General features: G+C 40.6%; 1 protein-coding gene across 1 annotated transcript in view; it reads left to right on the forward strand.

Annotated features, from left to right (window-relative positions):
* The window catches only part of SYNE3 (spectrin repeat containing nuclear envelope family member 3), a 56,930-nt gene that overhangs the window by 31,936 nt on the left and 5,832 nt on the right, over positions 1-19,162 (forward strand). The window contains exons 5-17 of the mRNA XM_009907878.2: positions 1,366-1,527; positions 2,274-2,618; positions 3,734-3,870; positions 5,789-5,936; positions 6,710-6,892; positions 7,030-7,173; positions 8,149-8,283; positions 9,224-9,385; positions 10,100-10,263; positions 11,104-11,227; positions 11,404-11,559; positions 11,674-11,823; positions 13,713-13,751. Of these exons, the coding sequence (XP_009906180.2) occupies positions 1,366-1,527; positions 2,274-2,618; positions 3,734-3,870; positions 5,789-5,936; positions 6,710-6,892; positions 7,030-7,173; positions 8,149-8,283; positions 9,224-9,385; positions 10,100-10,263; positions 11,104-11,227; positions 11,404-11,559; positions 11,674-11,823; positions 13,713-13,751 (2,049 nt within the window). The remainder of the gene's footprint in view (positions 1-1,365; positions 1,528-2,273; positions 2,619-3,733; positions 3,871-5,788; positions 5,937-6,709; positions 6,893-7,029; positions 7,174-8,148; positions 8,284-9,223; positions 9,386-10,099; positions 10,264-11,103; positions 11,228-11,403; positions 11,560-11,673; positions 11,824-13,712; positions 13,752-19,162) is intronic.

Genomic DNA, 19,162 nt, shown 5'->3' on the forward strand with positions numbered 1-19,162 from the left:
GGTGGCTTTGTACTGCACCATGGGCTTAACCTTTCCCAAAGGTGCAGGACAAAGTCCCCAAGGGACCACTACCCCAGAGCATGTTGGCGATCCATTGATGACTGATGCTCATGCCATGCTTCTGTGGCCCTGGCTAGAGAAAGGCTGACAGGATGGTGATGGCCTACTGCCACCTCAGGCTGGTTGATTGGTATGAGGACGTGCCCTGAGCCTCACAGAGACAAAGGAAATACATAAGGGACTTTGAAACTCTGCCCACCATTGCAGCTATCACACTGCTCTCTGTGGAGGCCAGCTGGGATGAAGCTGTGCTCTGAGACATGGGATGTATTTGACAAAACAAACTCAGCCCATTGTCTGTGACAGCAAAGCCTTTCAAGGGTGCTGCAGTCACTAACTGGATTGCACAAGGAACAGGTTTGGTTTTTTCTAAGGTAACCATAGGGTACTTCAATTGCTCTGCATGCCAGCTGGTGAAGAGCATGAAAAAAATTAGTCTGATTTTGTAGGAAATAATACTTTGGTTAGATATTACACTAGTGAAAGAATAGAGCTCATGATTTGTGTAAAATTCCCTTCAGCAAGGCCTAAAATTCAGCTGCCAAACCAGGATGTTCTGAGCAAATGTGACTCTGCTTTGTTTGAGGGGGGGGCAGACTGGATCATCAGTGAACAACTTGTGATTTGCAGACCCCTCAATTCAGGGATTGTTTGTTGTAGGGTGTACACATGCAACTCAGAAAATTTACCATGTTTCCTGTGAGCATAAATTTGCTTTCAGGGCCTGTGATAGCACCGCAGAGTAGTCTGTGATCTGCTAATTGAATATGAAAGTTCCTGGGCTACATCATTGAAGGTGATGGTCACTTTTTAATGCAACCTGCTTAAATAATAATGCAGCCTGCACTTTAAAACCATTTGCATGCATCTGGCACAGTCTTTCTTACTCTTATTTTGAGAGAGAAGCAAAGTCAATCTGTTGTGTGCTTGTCTTAAACCATCATGGGAGACATAACTATGTGTCTCCCAAAGTGAAAACTAGAAACAGACTTCTGTTTATTTTCTTTTTCTAATGAGAGAATAGGAATTTTTGGAAAGAAGAGCCTAGAAATTCACCTGAGAAAACCTTGCAGTTTTGCTCCTCACAGCCTAGCCATTGAGAACCTGCAGCATAACTCAAGATGAAGACAAGCCTTTATGTACTTCTGTGTTCTGATTCTTGAGGTGAACTGTGAATTCCTGTGGAGGTCAAGTGCTGTTAGGGCTCATGGAAAGAGAGTCTTGTTTGTAAATTCTGAGTTACAGTGTGGGGGGGGGAAGCCAGATACGCACTGTCCTCACAGTTTCTGATGTCTCTTGTTACAGAGCAGAGTGAAACTGCTTGAAAAGATAACTGAGGAACATGAGCAGTACAGGGCCAATGTCAGCCAGTTTCAATCATGGCTGAGCGGTGTGACAGAAAGATTAAACTGCTGCATCGGAGAAGAAGCCAAGTCTTCGGCAGAGGACAAGTTAAAGGCACTGAAGGTCCTTAAACAATATAATTCTAACAAGGAGCTGGGATTGTGTGTTCTTTATGCCTGTACATGCTTTCCAAACCGCACAAGGGTGTAGTTCCTGGGAAAAGAGTTAAACAAAATAAGGTGGTGATTGTAATACGAGCTAGGGAAGAAGAGTTTGTATCAAGTCCTTAAACTGTAAGTACTTGTGGTTCTCTTAGCTATAGTAGGAGTCATAGACTGGTTTGCTTTGTTTTTCTAAAAGCCTGGTCTCCTATAGTTATGTGATTCTTTGAAAATCTTGCCCATTAAGCTTGTTTAAAGGAATAATATTTGCTGTTCTATGATTCTGTGATAAATATGATTCAAATAGAGCCTCACCGGTTTTGAGAGTTTAGAGCTGGTGATAAAATTATTAATAGTGTTGAGGACAGTATCCAGTATTTTGTGCCCCTGCTTAAACTATTTAGCTTTAAATCTCTGAGATCCTAACTATGCGTATTTTTTCATGCTTGTAGGTCCCATTTCCTATGTCAGGGACCTCAGGTGACAAGCATTTATGAAAGCCAAGCAAATATTTTCAGAATCATGGCAGTTAGTATTTCTCAGAAGGCAGTCGAATGACCAACCCTGGGTTTAGGTCACCTGAAAAAAAGACATACTTTGAAATAAGAAGTGAAGAACCAAGTATGTACAACCAGGAGAGGTAGTCTTTCAGCTTTCCCCCCAGCTTCACATTCCTGCAGCTAATCTTTACTTAACTTCTTTCTGCAGGAAATTGCCAAAAACATTAGGAGAGGTGGAAAGAAATGGAAGCACCTTGAAAACCAGTGTGCAGAGGTGATTTCAAATACTTCCCCACTCGGAGCTGAAAGAATGAAGGATGAACTTGAAGAGCTACGAAAAGCCTTGGAGAAGTTGAAACTACTGAGTAGTGAGGAGGAGGAAAGATTGCTCAAGATCCAGCAGTCAGAAAGTGCCTATGAGTCCCAAGCCAGACAATTAAAGACAGACATCCAGGAGTTGAGAAAAGATCTCCAGAGACTACAAGATGACCTGATACCTGTGGAAGGGGAAAAGACTGAAGATGAGTTTGTAGCTCTGTGGAGAAAATGCAATGTAAGTTTTTACCTTCTGTATGCCTAAAACCATCAGGGTCACCTGCAGTTTTAGACTGAACACACATAGTCACATCCAGCAGGTGCCTGTCCCTTTGGTTAAAGATGATGAGGAAAGAGTATGAGTGTGTATGAAACAGCCTGAGGAAAATGTGAACAGCAACAGTGGAATCAACTATACTAACCTTTATCTCGCTCTGTGTGGAGGGAGCGGGGTTGGAGGATATGCTGGACTTCCTGTCTGGAGTTAAAAAGAACCATATGCAAAAAGAGCAATAACACAATTTGCTCAACTTAAAAAGAAGCAGGAAAGGAACACCTCACTGTATATATTAATACACAGACAAATACACCTATTAGTAGGGTATTTGGTGAGACCATTTCTGTACTATATCTATGTGAAGTGGATACCTGTATTCCTTTGCTGGCAGAGATATCTTCATTCCCAAGAAATCCCAAATTTGTAGAAATCAGTTGCACAAATGAGTGCAAAAAATTTGTCACATATAAAATAAGAATCTTTACCACTCATTTCCTCTTGGGGCCTAGTTTTGCATTTATTATCTCTTCTCAAAGTGACTTTTCATTGCTATTTGTATGTCTAGAGCTCAGCAGGACTAGCTGGAAAAAGTCTATGCAAAAAGGATCCACAAAATACAAACTGGTTCAATCCAGATGCATTTGCATGGAGGGTTTGTTTTGTTCTGTTTTGTTTCCCTACATCATCCTAGAATTAACATTCTGTATCTGTGAGTCTTTGAGAAAGATCTGTTCATGCAAACAGATGCAGCTGAGACTGAACCAAAAATGCATCTCATGTTAATGCACCACTACAATCAGAGAACTGAAACTGGGCCTGTTTGTGATTCACTCTGTCCAAACAATGAACCCTGCAAATCAGATGCAGAGTCTAGGCAGTGTGAGGAGAGGAGAGAGAGCCTGCAGGAGCAGAACTGTTCTGAGAACATTTTCTGCCATACCAAAGTTCATATTCCTCAAAGCTAGGGAAAAATGGCAGAAGAAAAGGGACTAAGTGAATACCCTGAGAGACAGCTCTGTATTTCATGCTTCAGACATTTCATAAGGTGTGATCTGTTGATTATTTTTATAATTAAGGCAATAAGAGCAGCTCTGGCTGCAGAAGAGTCCAAGGTTGAGAGGCTGAAGGCCCAGCTTAAGGAGCTTCTACGGTTTTCCCAGGATGTGCAGCCACATGCTGAAAGTGTTGTCTCTGCAATACAGCAGTATCAAAGGTGGGAAGTCTGATCCTGCTGGGTGGGTGGTGGTGGGAATTTTCTCTCAGATGTTGAAGGGACTGACAAGGGCCTAAGAAAAAAAGTGATATGCCATCCAACTGTAGGTGATGGATAGAAAAGCAAGGCTTTTGCTAATTACATCCACCTCCACATGTCAGCAAACCTGTAATTTTAGCCATTTGCTGGGAGCTATAGGCTGCTGGCCATTTTCAAGCAATAATCTTGGATCATTAACATAGCGTATGGTTTGAAGAAAATTAGATTGTTGGCAGCTGATTTGATCTTCTTAGCATTTTATAATAATAATTTATGTATTTTGCTTGCCTTTCATGACAGCAACTAGAAAAGCAGGCCAGGAGCTCTAGTAATAAACGATTCAGAAGAATTACGGCCCTCCCTTACTGAGTTTGTTGTGGTGACTCATCAGCCTTAGCAATTATTTGGCAAGAGTTTATTCTCCTTCTCCCAGCGGCTGCAATGCATGATTCCTGTTTTCAACTTGCCTTGGGTTGGAAACTCTGAAAGTTTAGCCTCTCCCTAGGCTTCAGCATTTCCGTTTCCAGGCTGCCTGGAATCAGGAAGTAAAGAAGCTGCAGCAAATTTTGCAAACTAGAAGAAAGGATCTTTTTTATTGAGGAAAAAGAAAGGTCAGTTTTTTCACTGTATCCAAGGTTGTTTTCCTCTGTCCAGTGTACAGTATGCTGTCCTGCTGGAAGGGCTGTATGTTATTATGAGAAAGGATTTCAGTTTAAGAACTAACGAGTAAACAGTGCTGAAAGAGAAGCAAAGGAGGCAGGGGACTCGCTTATGCATAGAAAATGGCAGCTGCTCTCTTGCCAACTTCTCTCCAAAGCTTCTTTGCAAAGTCTGGCAGCTTCACAGTGAGCCTGGCACGGGCAGCAGGGCAAATGGCAAAGGACAGATAATGTCAGAACTTTCTATTTGCAGAGCTTTTGGCTTCTGCAAGCTTGCCTTTGTTTAGCTCCGTAATGTCCCAGTGACACAGGTAAGATTCTTTCTGTTTCTGTAGAAAGGCAGTGTTAATCTTGATTGATAATTGCTCTTGCCTGCTTCTCTTGTGAGTTTACAGGATACTGTTCCTCTATGAACAAATAATTTGGGCTGCGTTCTGACATATCTAATAGGGAGGTCAGGAGAGCTGAGGAAAACAGGAGGCAGCTTCATGAATGTGGCACTGCGAGGCCTTGTTTTGGAGCTTTATTTTGGATAAGCCTTTGTAACAGAAGCCTGGGTATTTGATGAATGCTGTTTTTAAATTTCCCCACCCCAAGGCATGTATATGTACACATACAGAGCTGTGCAAGTGTGTGTATACATACATGTATAAATACAAAGCTTTTATCAGAATCACCAATTTATTAATGTAAATACAAGTGGTTCTGAAAGAAATATGTATTTTCTTCTTTTTGTGACTAACATATGATGATCAATGATTTCTTAATGTAATTTTTTAAAGAAGAAAGCCTTGGTAATACACAAAAAAATACAGGCAACTGCAGCTAAACTCTAGACAGTCTTGGCTTGTTTCTCCCATCAGTCAGTGAGACTGTTCCAATAATATGATTTGTTTAATAGTGCTGTTGATAGCAGTCAAGAAAGGTCACGTATACGGGAAGACTGCTGGCTGCTAGAAAGGCAAAGTAATTTCTGATACACAGTTGCACAAGAGACAAATGTGTCTTCTGGTGTCTAAATAAAGTTTTGTCCAATGCCTCTGACTGACAGAGCAGCTGTCAGTAGGCAGCACTAGGCTCAGACAGCAAAAAAGACTGAGGCTTTTGTCTTTAATACAGCTTACACATGAGTATGGTGTTAAGTCGTGCCTTGATGAATAGGATATTTGGACCTGGATTTCTTTGTAATCCTTGTCTTGGCTGTCATGTTATCCTTGCAGTGTTAGAAGCCAGACGTCTAAAATGAGTACTGATACAGAAGCCCATCTGAGAAGACTATTCCAAAATCCCTTGCAAGATTTTGAACAGTGGAAGCCATCAGTCCAGATGCTCCTGGAGACTCCAGAGCCAGCACTGGCTCACATTGAGGTAGTAATCCTGTTAATGAATTCAGAAACTGATACTTGGTTTGTTTGTCCAAGCTATGTCAGCAGCTGCTTCTGCGTACAACTGCCAGACAGCAGCAGCTGGAAGGGCTTTTCCAGTATGTCAGGAAACCCCACAGTATGGAGGTCAATACTTAGCTCTAGCTGTAGCAGAACGTCTTACTTTCTGCCCTTCACTTGGTTAACTGGAGTTGTCAGCTGAATTCAGTGCTGAATTGAAGTGCTAGGTGTCTCTAACAATTGTGGTAATACTGTTTAGCATTAGCTCAGATCTCCCTGAATGGGAAGTCTGTGGACTCTCAAGAAGTATGTAGTAATACAGTCATGGGATTATAATGCATGATTTCTGCATGTGTCCATCAAGGTATGTTTGTTACATTTATACTGGAAGTCACAGGGATGACAAAGTATCTGCAAACAAGGATGGAGTTTATCCTCGGGATGAGCATTCAAGCTGTCCTTTCTGTTGATTGTTTAGGCCTCTCCTCTGCACAGACAACTCTTTCCATAGTACAGCATTCCTCTATTTCTGTTCACAAAATGGATGCAGACCTGGTGCCTCTAACATTGTCAGGAAGACTTTTCCTTTAACTGGGCACTGTCCAGGTACCTTCTGTCACCCTTTGTAAGCCCAGCATGCTGTTTTTGCCTGACTTTGTCATACTGCTTTGGTCGTGTGACTTGTGTGAGAATAGTATGGTTACATGATTTTTATTGTTTTCATATAATGTCATTGGAAGAATTTTTCTCCTTTAGGCTGCTCTAACTTTAAGCTCCCAGTTCAAAGAGAAGTTGATGACATTACAGCTGAAGAAAGATTTGCTAAACAATGTCCTTGGTGAGGAACAAGCAAAGTCTTTCCTTCAAGAAGTAGCTGACGCTTCAAAGGAGAGAGAAATTCTACACAAAAGTTTGCTGCAAAGGAAGAACAAACTCCAGGTGAGTTGGGTTGATGAAATATTAAAATAAATTTGTGGTCTGTTGCATACTGTAGCCTGGTGTTTGTTTGACAGAAGATAATGCCTAGGGATATGTGCTGAATACTGGATTGTTTTTCTTCTTCCTTCTTCACCTAGAATTTGATATTGCAGCATAAGGACTTTGATGCTGGTTTTGCACCTTTGCAGAAGAAATTATCTTCCATCAAAGCCAAATTAGATCTAGAAAAGGAACCACGGCCTGACCTTCTGGGTAGAAAGACACAGCTCCAGAGACTTCAGGTACATTGCAGCAATGTTTCACCCTGGTATCTGCAGTAAATTGTGGTTCTATTGTTGGTATTCTAATAGCATTAGGAATTCGGTTCCTTATCCCCTCAATTGTGTATTAGATCATTTCATTTGGTCCTGTTTATAGCACAGAGTAGATGAAATTGAAGGAATGCAGCTGAAAAACTGGCAAACTGTATGTAAGGGAAGGAACAAGCAGCAGGAAGTTGTTGGTGCCACACCTTCTTGGGACAGTTTTATCACAAAAGAAAATGTATTTTGATACTTTCCACTAGGAGTGAGACTGCACAAGATAACCTGAACCAATCTAGCTGACTCCAAAGGAAGGCAATTCCCGCTGCCCCACCTCCTTTGTATCTCCATCTTCCTGTTCTTTACCTTGTCAGTTTGACACCTCCTGGATGTACTCCATGGACTAATTCAGCTTGCCAAGATAAGGAAAAAAAATCCACAGAAAAAGATCATGATTTTCTATTTGATTAGTGTTTTGAACTGATTCAGCAGAAGGTTTTACTTGCAGTAGAGTCTACTGAAGGCATGCAGTGTGCCTGCATAGATGGGAAAGACAAGAGAAGAGCAGGAAGGGAAGAGAGTGTGGGGGGGTGATTCTCCCGTTTAGCCATAATAAGCGATGGTGATTCAGCTATACTGTGCCAACTCACACATCATGACCACAGTGGTGTCATCACCATAGGTCTTTGCAGTACTTAGCTAATTATACTATATCTCCTCTTGAAGTTTCTCAGCAACTTCTTGTCTTTGTTGTTAAGTGGTAACATGTAAGAACATCCAGCCATTTGTTTCAGAAACATTTACTTCTAGACATCAAAAAAAAAAATAAAATTCAATGGCAGTGATTGTTCCTGTATTTTTTCCCCGTATGCTATCAAATGAAACTGCTTAGTGTATGTTTTGTGGAGGTCCATGCCACACATGAAATCTGTTGGCTTTATTTTTCCTCTGCAGATGATCCAAGATGATTTGGCAGAGCTTGCAATTCAAATGGAGGAGGTAGAGAAGCTTGTTCAGTCAAATACCACACACAGGCATGAAATGAATCAACTTGCATCTGACTGTCAGGCCCTGAAGAGATCATTGGAGGTAACATAAGGAAGAGTTTTGAATTTCTTAGGAATTGTCAGTTGCCACTGTTTAAAAATGTTTTCAAAACAATCTTTGAGCATATGAGAATATATGCTTTGGGTGACAGATATTTTTGTTTCAGGGAAAGAAGGCACTGAATGCTTAAGCCTTTCATAACTGCTCTAGGATTCTCTGATCATCCATAATGTGATTTTTTTCCTTTGGGATAGGATACTCTCCATACAGATTTTACATCTGTAGAAATTAATTTTTGAGCAGGCCTGAGATTTCTGACCAAAAGACCTTATAGTTTTATTATCATGGAGGTGCTTGGATTTCTTCACAGATTGTAGTGTTTTTATTGAAAAAAAAAATATATAAAAAATTGATGCAGTTTTGTAACCTGAAAGTTAATGAGAGAAAAGTGTTGCAATTGCATAATCACTTGTTTTGACCTGAAGCATTTTGTAACTCACAAACGTAGCTATAAAACGACCTTCCAAAGCAGTCTCAGAAGAAGAGCTTATAAAATTACTTTAGTTATGCAGGTCAGCATAGAAATATGTATGATAAACTGTTACCCTAATACACACTGTGGAATTCCAGTTTCAATCTCAATAAATCCCATTTAATGCCAAACTGGATTTGTGGCAAAAATCTATGCAGTCATTTCTGATTGAGGGAGTATAGTGTGTATTTTATGTTGCTTGGGGAAGTCCCAGCATATTCTTTGTTCTGTTTCAGCTGAAAAGGGAACTATTCTAGTGCTTAATGCCCCACCGTGTGGTTGAATTCAGGCCTGCAGAAGCTTGTAGGTGCCACTGATGCTAAAGGATAATTTTTTTTTTGTCTCATTAACAGCTTTTTTGACTTCTTGCCAGCAGACCCTGCGTGGAATTCAGTAATGAAACTGCTTTTTGTGTGTCTTTAGTTACTGACTTACTTTTATCATTTCTAGATGATGATTCAGCAGAGTGAAGAGCATGTTCAGAAGCACTGGGCATATAACAACAAACTCTCTGACCTCCAGCAGTGGATCACAGTAAGCGTGGAGAAGATGGTTTCCTACCAGGGTGCTGATGGACAGCAGGACACTGAGGGCAGGGTGGCAGGCCTTGAGGTGAGAAGAGCATCTTTTAAGATATGAATTATTCACTTCACAGCATTCAGATATTAAGGGCAAGGGGTTTCTAGTGGGGGTTTGCTAACTGGGGAGTGTAATGATGGTTTGTTTCTCCCTGTTGGTTGCTGCTGCCTTCCTGCTTTGGCATGTGCTGTGGGATGTGGAGTTACTTGAAAGACAGAAACTATGAGAAATGCCTAAGGACTTTTGAGGTAGATAAAGTAGTATCAAAGGATAGGTGGTTTCAGAAAGAGCTTCGTCTGCCATGGTGATCTCTGGACAAACCTTTGCCTATATGTACTCATCAATACATCGAACATTATTACCCTGTTAGCCAACCTTGTGCTGTCCTGAACTGAGCTCTTCCACAGCTGGTAGCTTCTTCCCTGTGTAGCAGTATTTTGCGTGCTAGATTCACTCTGGTAGGTTACTTTAGCTGGCAGGATTTTGTCATACAGGAAACCAAGATAGCTCAGGGGAAGGCAACAGAAAGGGGTACATTGACATCATGTGCCTTTTCAGTTTTGCCATCAGCTCTTTTTTCTGTGTTGGCTCTTTGGAAGGATCCACAGCATATATATTTTTCTTTTCCCCACTATGTGTGTTCTAGTTAGTGCCAACAGAACCAACTTAGTCCTAGACTGAAAGAAGCTTTCAGTCTCTGCTTTACCCAGGATACCTAGAAGTAACTGTAAGGGCTGTACGTTTCAGAGATGGCTAGCTGAGTTTCCAGATAAGGAGATCCAGCTGCACCTTGTGGAAGCTCATGGCCAGCTGGTCATGGAGAATTCTTCCCCAGAGGAGACTGCCCATGTCCAGGAAGAGCTAGATCAGCTGAAGGAGTCATGGAGAACACTGAAAGAAATGATAGCTGGGTAAGTGTTGATGTGCTCAATGCTTTATGCTTTGTGATGAGATAGCGAACAAGTATGTTATGATACTGAGAGCAAGGTGAGATTTTATTTAATCATTTGGAAGCAGGAAATAATTACTTTCAATAAAACCATCTTAGAGAATCTGGGGACCAGAGGAGTCTATGAAGCTTTACCTCTTGATTAGAGTAGACACTGTCTCCTTAGGACAGCTCACCCTTGCTCTACCACGCCATATTAGAGGAAGCAGGACACAGATTGGGTGATTTCTGCTGAACCTTCTTTTTCTCCTTGCTGTCTGATCTCCAAGGAGACTTTATCTGCACTGAGAATTTTGCCTTTTGCAAATCTGCAAGAGACCTAAAATCTTCTCTTAGTTGGCCAACATGGGCTTCATTTATTGTCCTTGCTGTGCAGTGTCAAACTGCTGCTTATAATTGCTAGTCTGTAAGAAAATTTAATGCTGCACTAAAAGAGAGAGTGTATTCATATGTAGTGTCAGAACAGCCACAAAAATATGCCATTACCAGATTGAAAAGTATACTGTCAAGGTAGTATTTTTTTGGGGGGGGGAGCTCACTCCTCTGAATAAAAGAAAACAAAATGCTTGGAAATGTTAGAACTAGAGGACTTGTGCTGTTTTGAAACATTCCTGGTTTAATATAATTACATTAAAAGGATGTTGGAAATACTTTAATAGTAACAGTGCTATTAATAGTAATAATAGTATTATTATAATAATAATAGTGCCATTTCGCCAGAGATGTCTCCTATAGCTCTGGTCCAAATGTGTTGTTATTACATGTTTCTCTGTGCCAATGTCTTTGGGTTTGTGTTTTGAAGTCTTCTCAAAAAGCAGCAGCTAAATAGACCAGTGGCTGATAAGAAGAAAACAGCATTTGCAGACAGCAGATGGATGTCAGAGCCTGCCTTCCATGTTTTAGATGAAGATCCCAACCATAAGAAGGTGAGAGAGGAACTCTCTATCTGCTATCATTTCAGGTTCACAATAACAATTTTATTGGCTTTGTCTGATACTGTGGCTTACAAAGTTAGAAGTTAAGGTCTTGCAGTCAGGCCTTCAGCAGAAATATTTGATGTAACAATAAGGGCCTTTTTTGTTCCTATCATTGTGTAACCTAGGAGAAGGCAGGAGAAGGACAAAATGCAAGAAGCCTCATGAAGCTCCTGCATGACTTTGAAGAGTGGCTACAAGGAGAAAATACTAAATTGACCAAAATTCTTGCTGCAACTTCATCTTCCACAGAGGAAATTAAAGCATGCCAGAGCAAACTGGAGGTTGGTTTTCAGGGGATGAAGGAGAAGACAAAGATTGCAATGAGTATAAATTCTAGATTTAAGAAGGAAGATCTTGAATTCTTGAGTTGCTGATGACTTTGCCTTTGCCTGCAGGAGCTGCAGTCTCATGTGCCTGATGGTCAGAGTCTCTTTGATGACCTTTTGCATCTCCATTCTGTCATTGGAAACTCTGAAGAACTGGAGGACCTGCGTTACCGATGGATGCTCTACAAATCTAAACTAAAAGAGGCCATGAGTTCACCGGTAAGAGACAGCAGTCAACTCAGTTGCTCGTCTCTGCCAATGCTCTTTTAGGTTGCTTCACATTGCTAGTCAAAATTCAAAAGCATTTGTGTCTGCTTAATTAAAACCTCCCTTAGTAAATTCCATTAGAGACAGGACAAACATAGCTGTTTGTTTATAAATAGAAGCACAGCTATTCTTGTATTAAAATCAGAGTTGTGCACTACCTTTTTCCTTTGGAAGTGATGCTCAGAGTATTGCTTAAAATGAGAGGTTCAAAACGGAACAGCATTTGGGGACTGAGATGTGTGTGTGTGAATAGGTTGGATACAGACTATTTGGATACAGACCTAGCTCCAGGCATATGGATTTCTAGTTTTTGGCCCTTTCTCCTCAGAAGATTCTCTGCTGATTCCTGCAGTAAGATTACTTTTTGGGAAAGCCAACCATATTCTGGGTTGCCTCAAGAAAGGTGATTCTTCCCCTCTGCACCACACTTGTGAGATCCCATCTGGAGTACTGCGTCCAGTTCTGGAACCCCTATTACAGGAAGGATCTGGGGGTGCTGGAACATGTCCAGAGAAGGGCCATGAGGATGATCAGAGGGCTGGAGCACTTCTTCTATGAGGACAGGCTGAGAGAGTTGGGGTTGTTTGGTTTGGAGAAGAGAAGGCTCCGAGGAGACCTTATTGTGGCCTTCCAGTATCTGAAGGGGGCCTACAAGAAAACTGGTGAGGAACTTCTTACGGTGTCAGGTAGTAATAGGACTAGGGGGAATGGATCCAAGCTAGAGGAGGGTAGATTTAGATTAGATGTTATGAAGAAGTTCTTCACCATAAGGGTGGCGAGACACTGGAACAGATTGCCCAGGGAGGTGGTGGAAGCCCCATCCCTGGAAGTTTTTAAGGCCAGGCTGGATGTGGTTCTGGGCAACGTAACCTAGTGGAAAGTGTCCCTGCCTATGGCAAGGGGGTTGGAACTACATGATCCTTGAGATCCCTTCCAGCCCTGACAATTCTGTGATTCTGTGAATATACTGTTCATTATGTGTCTCCTGCTCTGAGACAGTGATTAGAATAGCCACTGCCTAAAGAAAACAACTATGCACAGAAGGGCCTAAGCCTGTTTGAAATTGTCTTAATGGGCTAAGGATTTGGAATAAAATCAAGAGAAGGGCTTTTAATGAAAAAAAAAAATAAAATTAAAGATAGCACCAAATTGCTACATATTAGGCCCATGTATCAAATATTCTAGGGCATGCTGAATATATTCTGATGTTATTAGTGTAAATATACAGAATTAAGATGTTTTTTTTAGCTTAACTACTGACATGTTCAAGATATCTTAATTGGAGGATTAGACTTTACAGGTGTGCATTTGGTATTTTCTCTACGCAAATACTTTGGAAGGTATCTGAGCTTGAGGTACTTAAAATTTTTCTGTTTTGGGAAACCTTGTCTTCATATCCAAAGCTTATTTAAAATACAAATCCTTAAAGTGCATGGAAGGTAAGCATGATCTCTGTTAAGAAAGAGCATATTTCTAAGAAATATTTGCCATTGATTGTAATGATTTCTGCTTTGTTAACCAAAACCTTGTGTAAGCATAAATAGCATCAATAGGTGTCAGCAAAGTCTAAGCTATTACTAGGCGTCTGCTCATCTGATTCAACTGGTCAAATACCTGAGGATATTTCAGCTTTCTGTCTAATGTGTATTAAAAAGCTCATTAAATATAAAACCTCTTGCTGGTTCACTCTCTCCAAATGACCATGAATTTGAAAGAAACATCCCCTGTGAAGTGAATATTCATTTATATATGTTCAGCTCTCTACTGGCATCTTAAGGTCATGATTCTCTTTATTTTTTTTTTTCAATGTTACTTACTTATTTGTTTAATCTTGTAAACAGAGTCCTGGAACTTTGGAAGAACCTGACAGGTTAAGAAAGGTATGACACTTTCCTCTCATTAACCTAAGAAATATTTGATCAGATATTTTGCAGATAATTATTTTAATCAAACTAATCTGAAGATTCCTGAGATCAATTTGTTTATTAAGAGGCTCTATTAAATTAGAAGTTTGGGTTTTTTATTTTTCAGATCTACACTCTATAGTAACTTACTTTTTCAAAACAAGATTAAGAAGAGCACAAATCTGTTTCTGAAGGGTTTAGAGTTCAGGTGGCTGGAATCATTTTGAAAATGGGACTTCTGATTCCTTAGGCATTTCTGAACAATTGCTTTGGATCATTCAGCCCACTTTTTTTCAAATGAGAAAAAAAAAAAAAAGAGAAAGTCAAGAGGTTCATCTAATGTTATTAGACTAATCCTTAGCCAAACAGCAGAATCCCTTCTGTGAGGGATTTTCTTCTGGAAGTGATGACATAAGAAACAGAAGCACTAGAGGAGATGATAAGAAGCAGCTTAAAGAAAACAAAGTGCTGCCAGCTTCTTATTAAACTCCAGCAGCATTTCTGATCCCATTTTCATAAAGTCAGCAAGTTTTTCTTGAGCTGGGTATTGCTGAGCTGAGTCTTTGTCACAGTTTGCTTTGTTGCTAAACAGTTAGCTTCTGCTTTTATTGTCATTTCCCTTCTGTTATTATTCTTTCTCTTCTGAAAAAAAAAAAAAAAAGGCTTTATTTGCCTGACACAAACTAGATTGAATGAATAATGTGTTAGAGGAATGTAATCATATAATCATCTTAAGCTAAATCAAACCCTTGACTTCTCCTGTTTCACAGCATCTCTTTAGAAGAGACCAATGGTTAAAGGGTGCAGTACAGTGCACTTCTACTATGAGCAGAAATCAATACTTTTCCTCATTCCGATGATATTGCTCTGGTACTCAAGTGTGGAATTAGCATCTCCAATATTTTCCTTAGCAAAACACTGGCCAATTTAAGGTAGTTTTGTACGTGCCCTGAATAGTTTTGACCCCAGTTCAGCCTTCCTGAAAACCCTCAGTTTCTCTTCTCTCTCTGGCACAGCATTAATTGTTGGGTACTGTTGCCTGCCCAGCAAGGTCATCACAGTATTTCAGGCTGGTGTACTTGGTGTACAGGCAGACAAACATTTACAAGTGATGCTTTTCCTTAGAAGAAGCCTAAAGGGATATTCCAGAAGAAGACTTAAGTCTTCAGTTAATTTTAAGGATTCTGGAACAGCATAATGGCAGGCAGCAAACATTTGTCAATTAGGCCTACAGCAAGAGCACACACACACAAAAAAACATCCTGTGAGATTTTAGTAGCTACTGAGCACAAACAAAAAGAAACAGCTTGGGGTAGGAAGGATCAAAAAAACCTGAAATAACTTATAAGCATGAAGGAAATGGCTCCCATGCACCAAGTGATTTGCAGTTTCCCTTCAGCCAGTGTCGCAGTAACTCACACCTTTTTCACTTTACTGTGATTTTTCTGACTTTAGAGCATTCATTCTGTGTTCAAACAGTCTCACTGCTATGAGAATCCAGGTGCTATTAGCAGAATTGTCTTTTTTTTCATTTAGGCTAAGGCTTTTATCAGGATGTGAGTCTGTGTTGCCTTAAGATGGCTGAGCATGACTCAAGAGAAACAAAACAATGTGGATCCCTCTTGGGTGCATTGCTGTTCAGAAGAGAGGAAGAGCAAACCAACTGCAGAACTTGTGGCTTTGAGTTTTATTTTAAGTTCAGATTTGACTCCTGAAGTCTAGGATTGAAAGTAAGATTAGGCAAAATGGGTTTTTTTATGTTTTGGATACCTTTTCAAACCCATGATGAAAGAAACCAACTACCCCGAGAGAATGTCTGATCACGGGAGCTAGTATCTCGAGAAAGTACATAAGGTTGGGGGCTGCGTCACTGTACTTGAAATATCCAGTGAGTCTGCATGCAATGGGATTAGATTATATCTAGTTTGCCAGCTCATTCATACATTTGAGTCACACAAAGTCAGCAGAGGTGGTAGAATTTAATCTGGTTTTGGACTGACCTCTGCTTTCTGTGACATGAGGTCCTCGGTGACTGCTTGTCTCTCCTGTTTGAGCTGTGAATATTTTGCAGCAGCAGCCCATCAACCTGGAGAAGGGGAACACCTATCTGTGGCCAGTACTATTCCATTGCCTTCTGGTTTTATTCCATTTCTAGCTTGCATGGCCAAATGTTGGGCAGAATAGAGCCTGCTCCATGTGTATTAATGTGCTTTTTTTCCTGACCATTCATTCTTTGCTGAGGACATGCCCCTAGCTACTGGTCCCCTTAGGAACAGTACAGGCTAATGATTGCTATGTGAGTGACTTCTTGTTGATTAACAAAAAACAGTTGCAGGAAATTGCACTGGCTGCAGTGAATTTTTAGCAGGTGCCAGTGACAGGGCAATGTAGATGGATATTTCTGCAGGGCACCTAGCATGCCCAAGGACATAATCAAGCAAATGCTCAGTAATAACTGTGGTAAAGGTTACTTTCCAAGGTTGGCTCCCAGCTACCTGAAAATATTCCACGAGCATTCTTAGCATAAATAGGAAGTCAAAGGCTCATTATTTACAGGTCTAGGTAGCACTGTTTAATTTATTTTTTCAAGTGCACAGAGTAATTACAATTCCTAGCTAAACAAATTATTCTGGTGTTATTGTTTGTACAAACAAAATAATTAGGTTTCATTACATCAGTGGTCAGCTAATTGCTTCCTTTGAGATTCTGCTAAGGGTAATCTCCTGTTACACACAGACAGAAGTAACGTGTAATTTAATCTTATTTAGAGACACCATTGATCTGGAGTCAATCAAACTAATGCAGTCACTCAGGAAACTCTGCAAAGCAAGAGCTGCCACAGCTCACTGAGAAGAAAGCAGTGGTGTGCTCTGCTCTGCCCAAGTACAGATATGATAAGAATTCTTTGTGACAGAAGGTCACATTGCAGAAGTGCACAGCATCGTGTGTACATACCTGTATTAGTGGTGCCTCTATATTGAAAGTGCTACTTTAACAGATCAGGCTATAGCCCTTGTCCTGTGGCATGCTTCTCCTAAATTGTCACCCACACAGAAGCTGACCTTTATAAATCCATATGTGCCACAGCAGTACGTGGCACAGTACTTAGTTTTAAGAGACTTTGCAGAAGAAATTCTGCCATGCTAACTGCTGAAACCTCAGATACAAACTGATGGCTTTTCCTTGTTTTCTCTTTCTTTTAAATGAAGCCTTCATCAAAGATTCTAGCTTCTAGAATCCAGCCATGTTGAGGTACTCCAGAATCTCCCCTAAGGGAGAAAACAAAGCTTTTCATTTGCCTGTATTCCTTTTTATTTATTTACATACATCCATTTATGCTCTTCAGAACTGAGAAGCAAGTTAAGGTTGCAAAGTCAAGCAACCTGAAGTCAGAACATGTCAGAGCTAAAATTTCTTGTGTGACTTCAGTTAACCTTCCTTCAGCACATTTATGCTGGTAGCTCTTTGTGAGATGGAGAATGGTAAGCACAGGACTCAAAGGGAGTCCCAACCATTCTTATTCATTCCTCCCTGACAGTTGCTTAACCTGGTCAGTGTTTGCATTTAAGAAAGTATAGTTCTGAACCAAGTGGCTTACTGTCCTTTTACAAAGACCACATAACCTCTGATCAACCTCTTAGTTTCTGTAGTACTGCATGGGAATGAGCCATAGCTTTGGCCAAGAGCACATTGGCTGCTTAGTTCCATGACAACGGTAGTATTCAACTCCCCTAAATTATTTCCCTCTTGAAAAGACCAGCTGTGATTTGCAATATGTTGCTTATCATTGAGAGGGATGCTCATGGTTGAGAACTGATGAGGAGGTCAGCTCCAAACTATCTCATATTGCAGTAAAAGTCTAATTTTCTTTGGTTTGAGATAGCAGCCTGTACTCCCCCTGAAACTGATTTCTTCTTGGCCTCTGAGTGACAGCTGAATTAGTACCCGCTGGGATCTCAAGTGGCAGAAACCCAGTGCCTCTCAGAGGCAAAATATCACTGATAAGGCAACTGCTTTACTGAAAAAAAAGTGGTGGTGCTTGATGATGACATGCTTGTATTCAGACTGAAAGGGATGTGTGGTAAAATGCTGTTGCAGCCTTCCTGCCAGCTCTGTTTATTTTCAGAGGAATAATGAAATGGTGATCACCTAATGTAGACGATCCTTTCCAAGGCCTATCTGTTCTTAGTAAGATGTACTACTTCTAGTTCTGTTGCTATAGTTTAAGCCCATTATGTTGTTATATTCCCACTGTGGAAGCAGGCCTGGATTCATCCTATGTAAGCATTTCGCTCAGGGATTTACAAATCATGCATGGTGCTGAGTGCATAGAAGGGGCTTGACTATCTCTTCAAGAAAGAACTAGGAGCCAGGTTCAAAGCTGACACAAGGAATTTGTTCTTTGTGCCAGCTGGGTGACCTGTGGAACTTCTTGCTAAAGGATGTTGAGGACTTTGTATAGTCTGTATAGATTCAAGGGGAAACTGGACATGTATCTGGAAGGAAGATTCACCCACTGAGTGTTAACTAGATGGGCAAGCTACATCCGACTACTTGAGCTGAAAACAATTGGAGGCTGATAATTATAAGGAGAAAATATTTATTGCCTTAGTACCTACACATCTGTGCCTTTTGGTGTAGAATATAGGATACTTGAGCTGGGGGCAGCACTGGCATGAAGCAGCATGGCTGTTGGTGTCTGTATAGTGTCTGTAAGACACTAGGTTTTGTGCATTTGTCTGTGGGGAGAGCAGAAGTTTTCAGGCAGTAGTGAATTTCCCAGGCTCTCAGTGAAGTGCTCAAAGGCTAGAGGAATGAATACAGACTAAATATTTTTTTTCTCTGCTGGATCACTGATTGAGTGGTGCAAGTATGATTTTTGTCAGGCATGCTGGTGACATACAAGCAGCAGCAAAAATCCACTAATGAGCATGGTATAAGATGCTATATTCCTTTGCTCCCTCAAATAGCTAGATTAACTGCGTGTTTTCATATATCCTGGAATGTGGTCAATGGCAAACCAGGGAGTGCACTGATTTTTAGTAAAACACTTCAGCAATTTACACAGGAATATTATGTAGCAAGTTCTAAAGTGCTTTTCTGCTGTATCCCATCCAAGTCCTTTTTCACAGTGCATTTGGTCAGGAGTTACTAACTGCAAACAGATTTAAGTGCTGAGGAGTCCCTAGATCTAAACCAATGCTTGTCATTCAAATACCTCAATGTGATTCAAGTACAAATGTGAATGTTCACAGCCAGTGCAGTTCATTTAGTAACAAGCATGCATTTAACATTACACAAAACACAGCCTTCTATCCCTTGACAGTCCTTGCTTGTCCTGCTGTTTTGAGGGAGAATGTTCATCCTTGATGGTGAACTTTAAAAGT

Source organism: Dryobates pubescens, chromosome 5 (assembly GCF_014839835.1).
Source record: "Dryobates pubescens isolate bDryPub1 chromosome 5, bDryPub1.pri, whole genome shotgun sequence".
NCBI lineage: Eukaryota > Metazoa > Chordata > Aves > Piciformes > Picidae > Dryobates > Dryobates pubescens.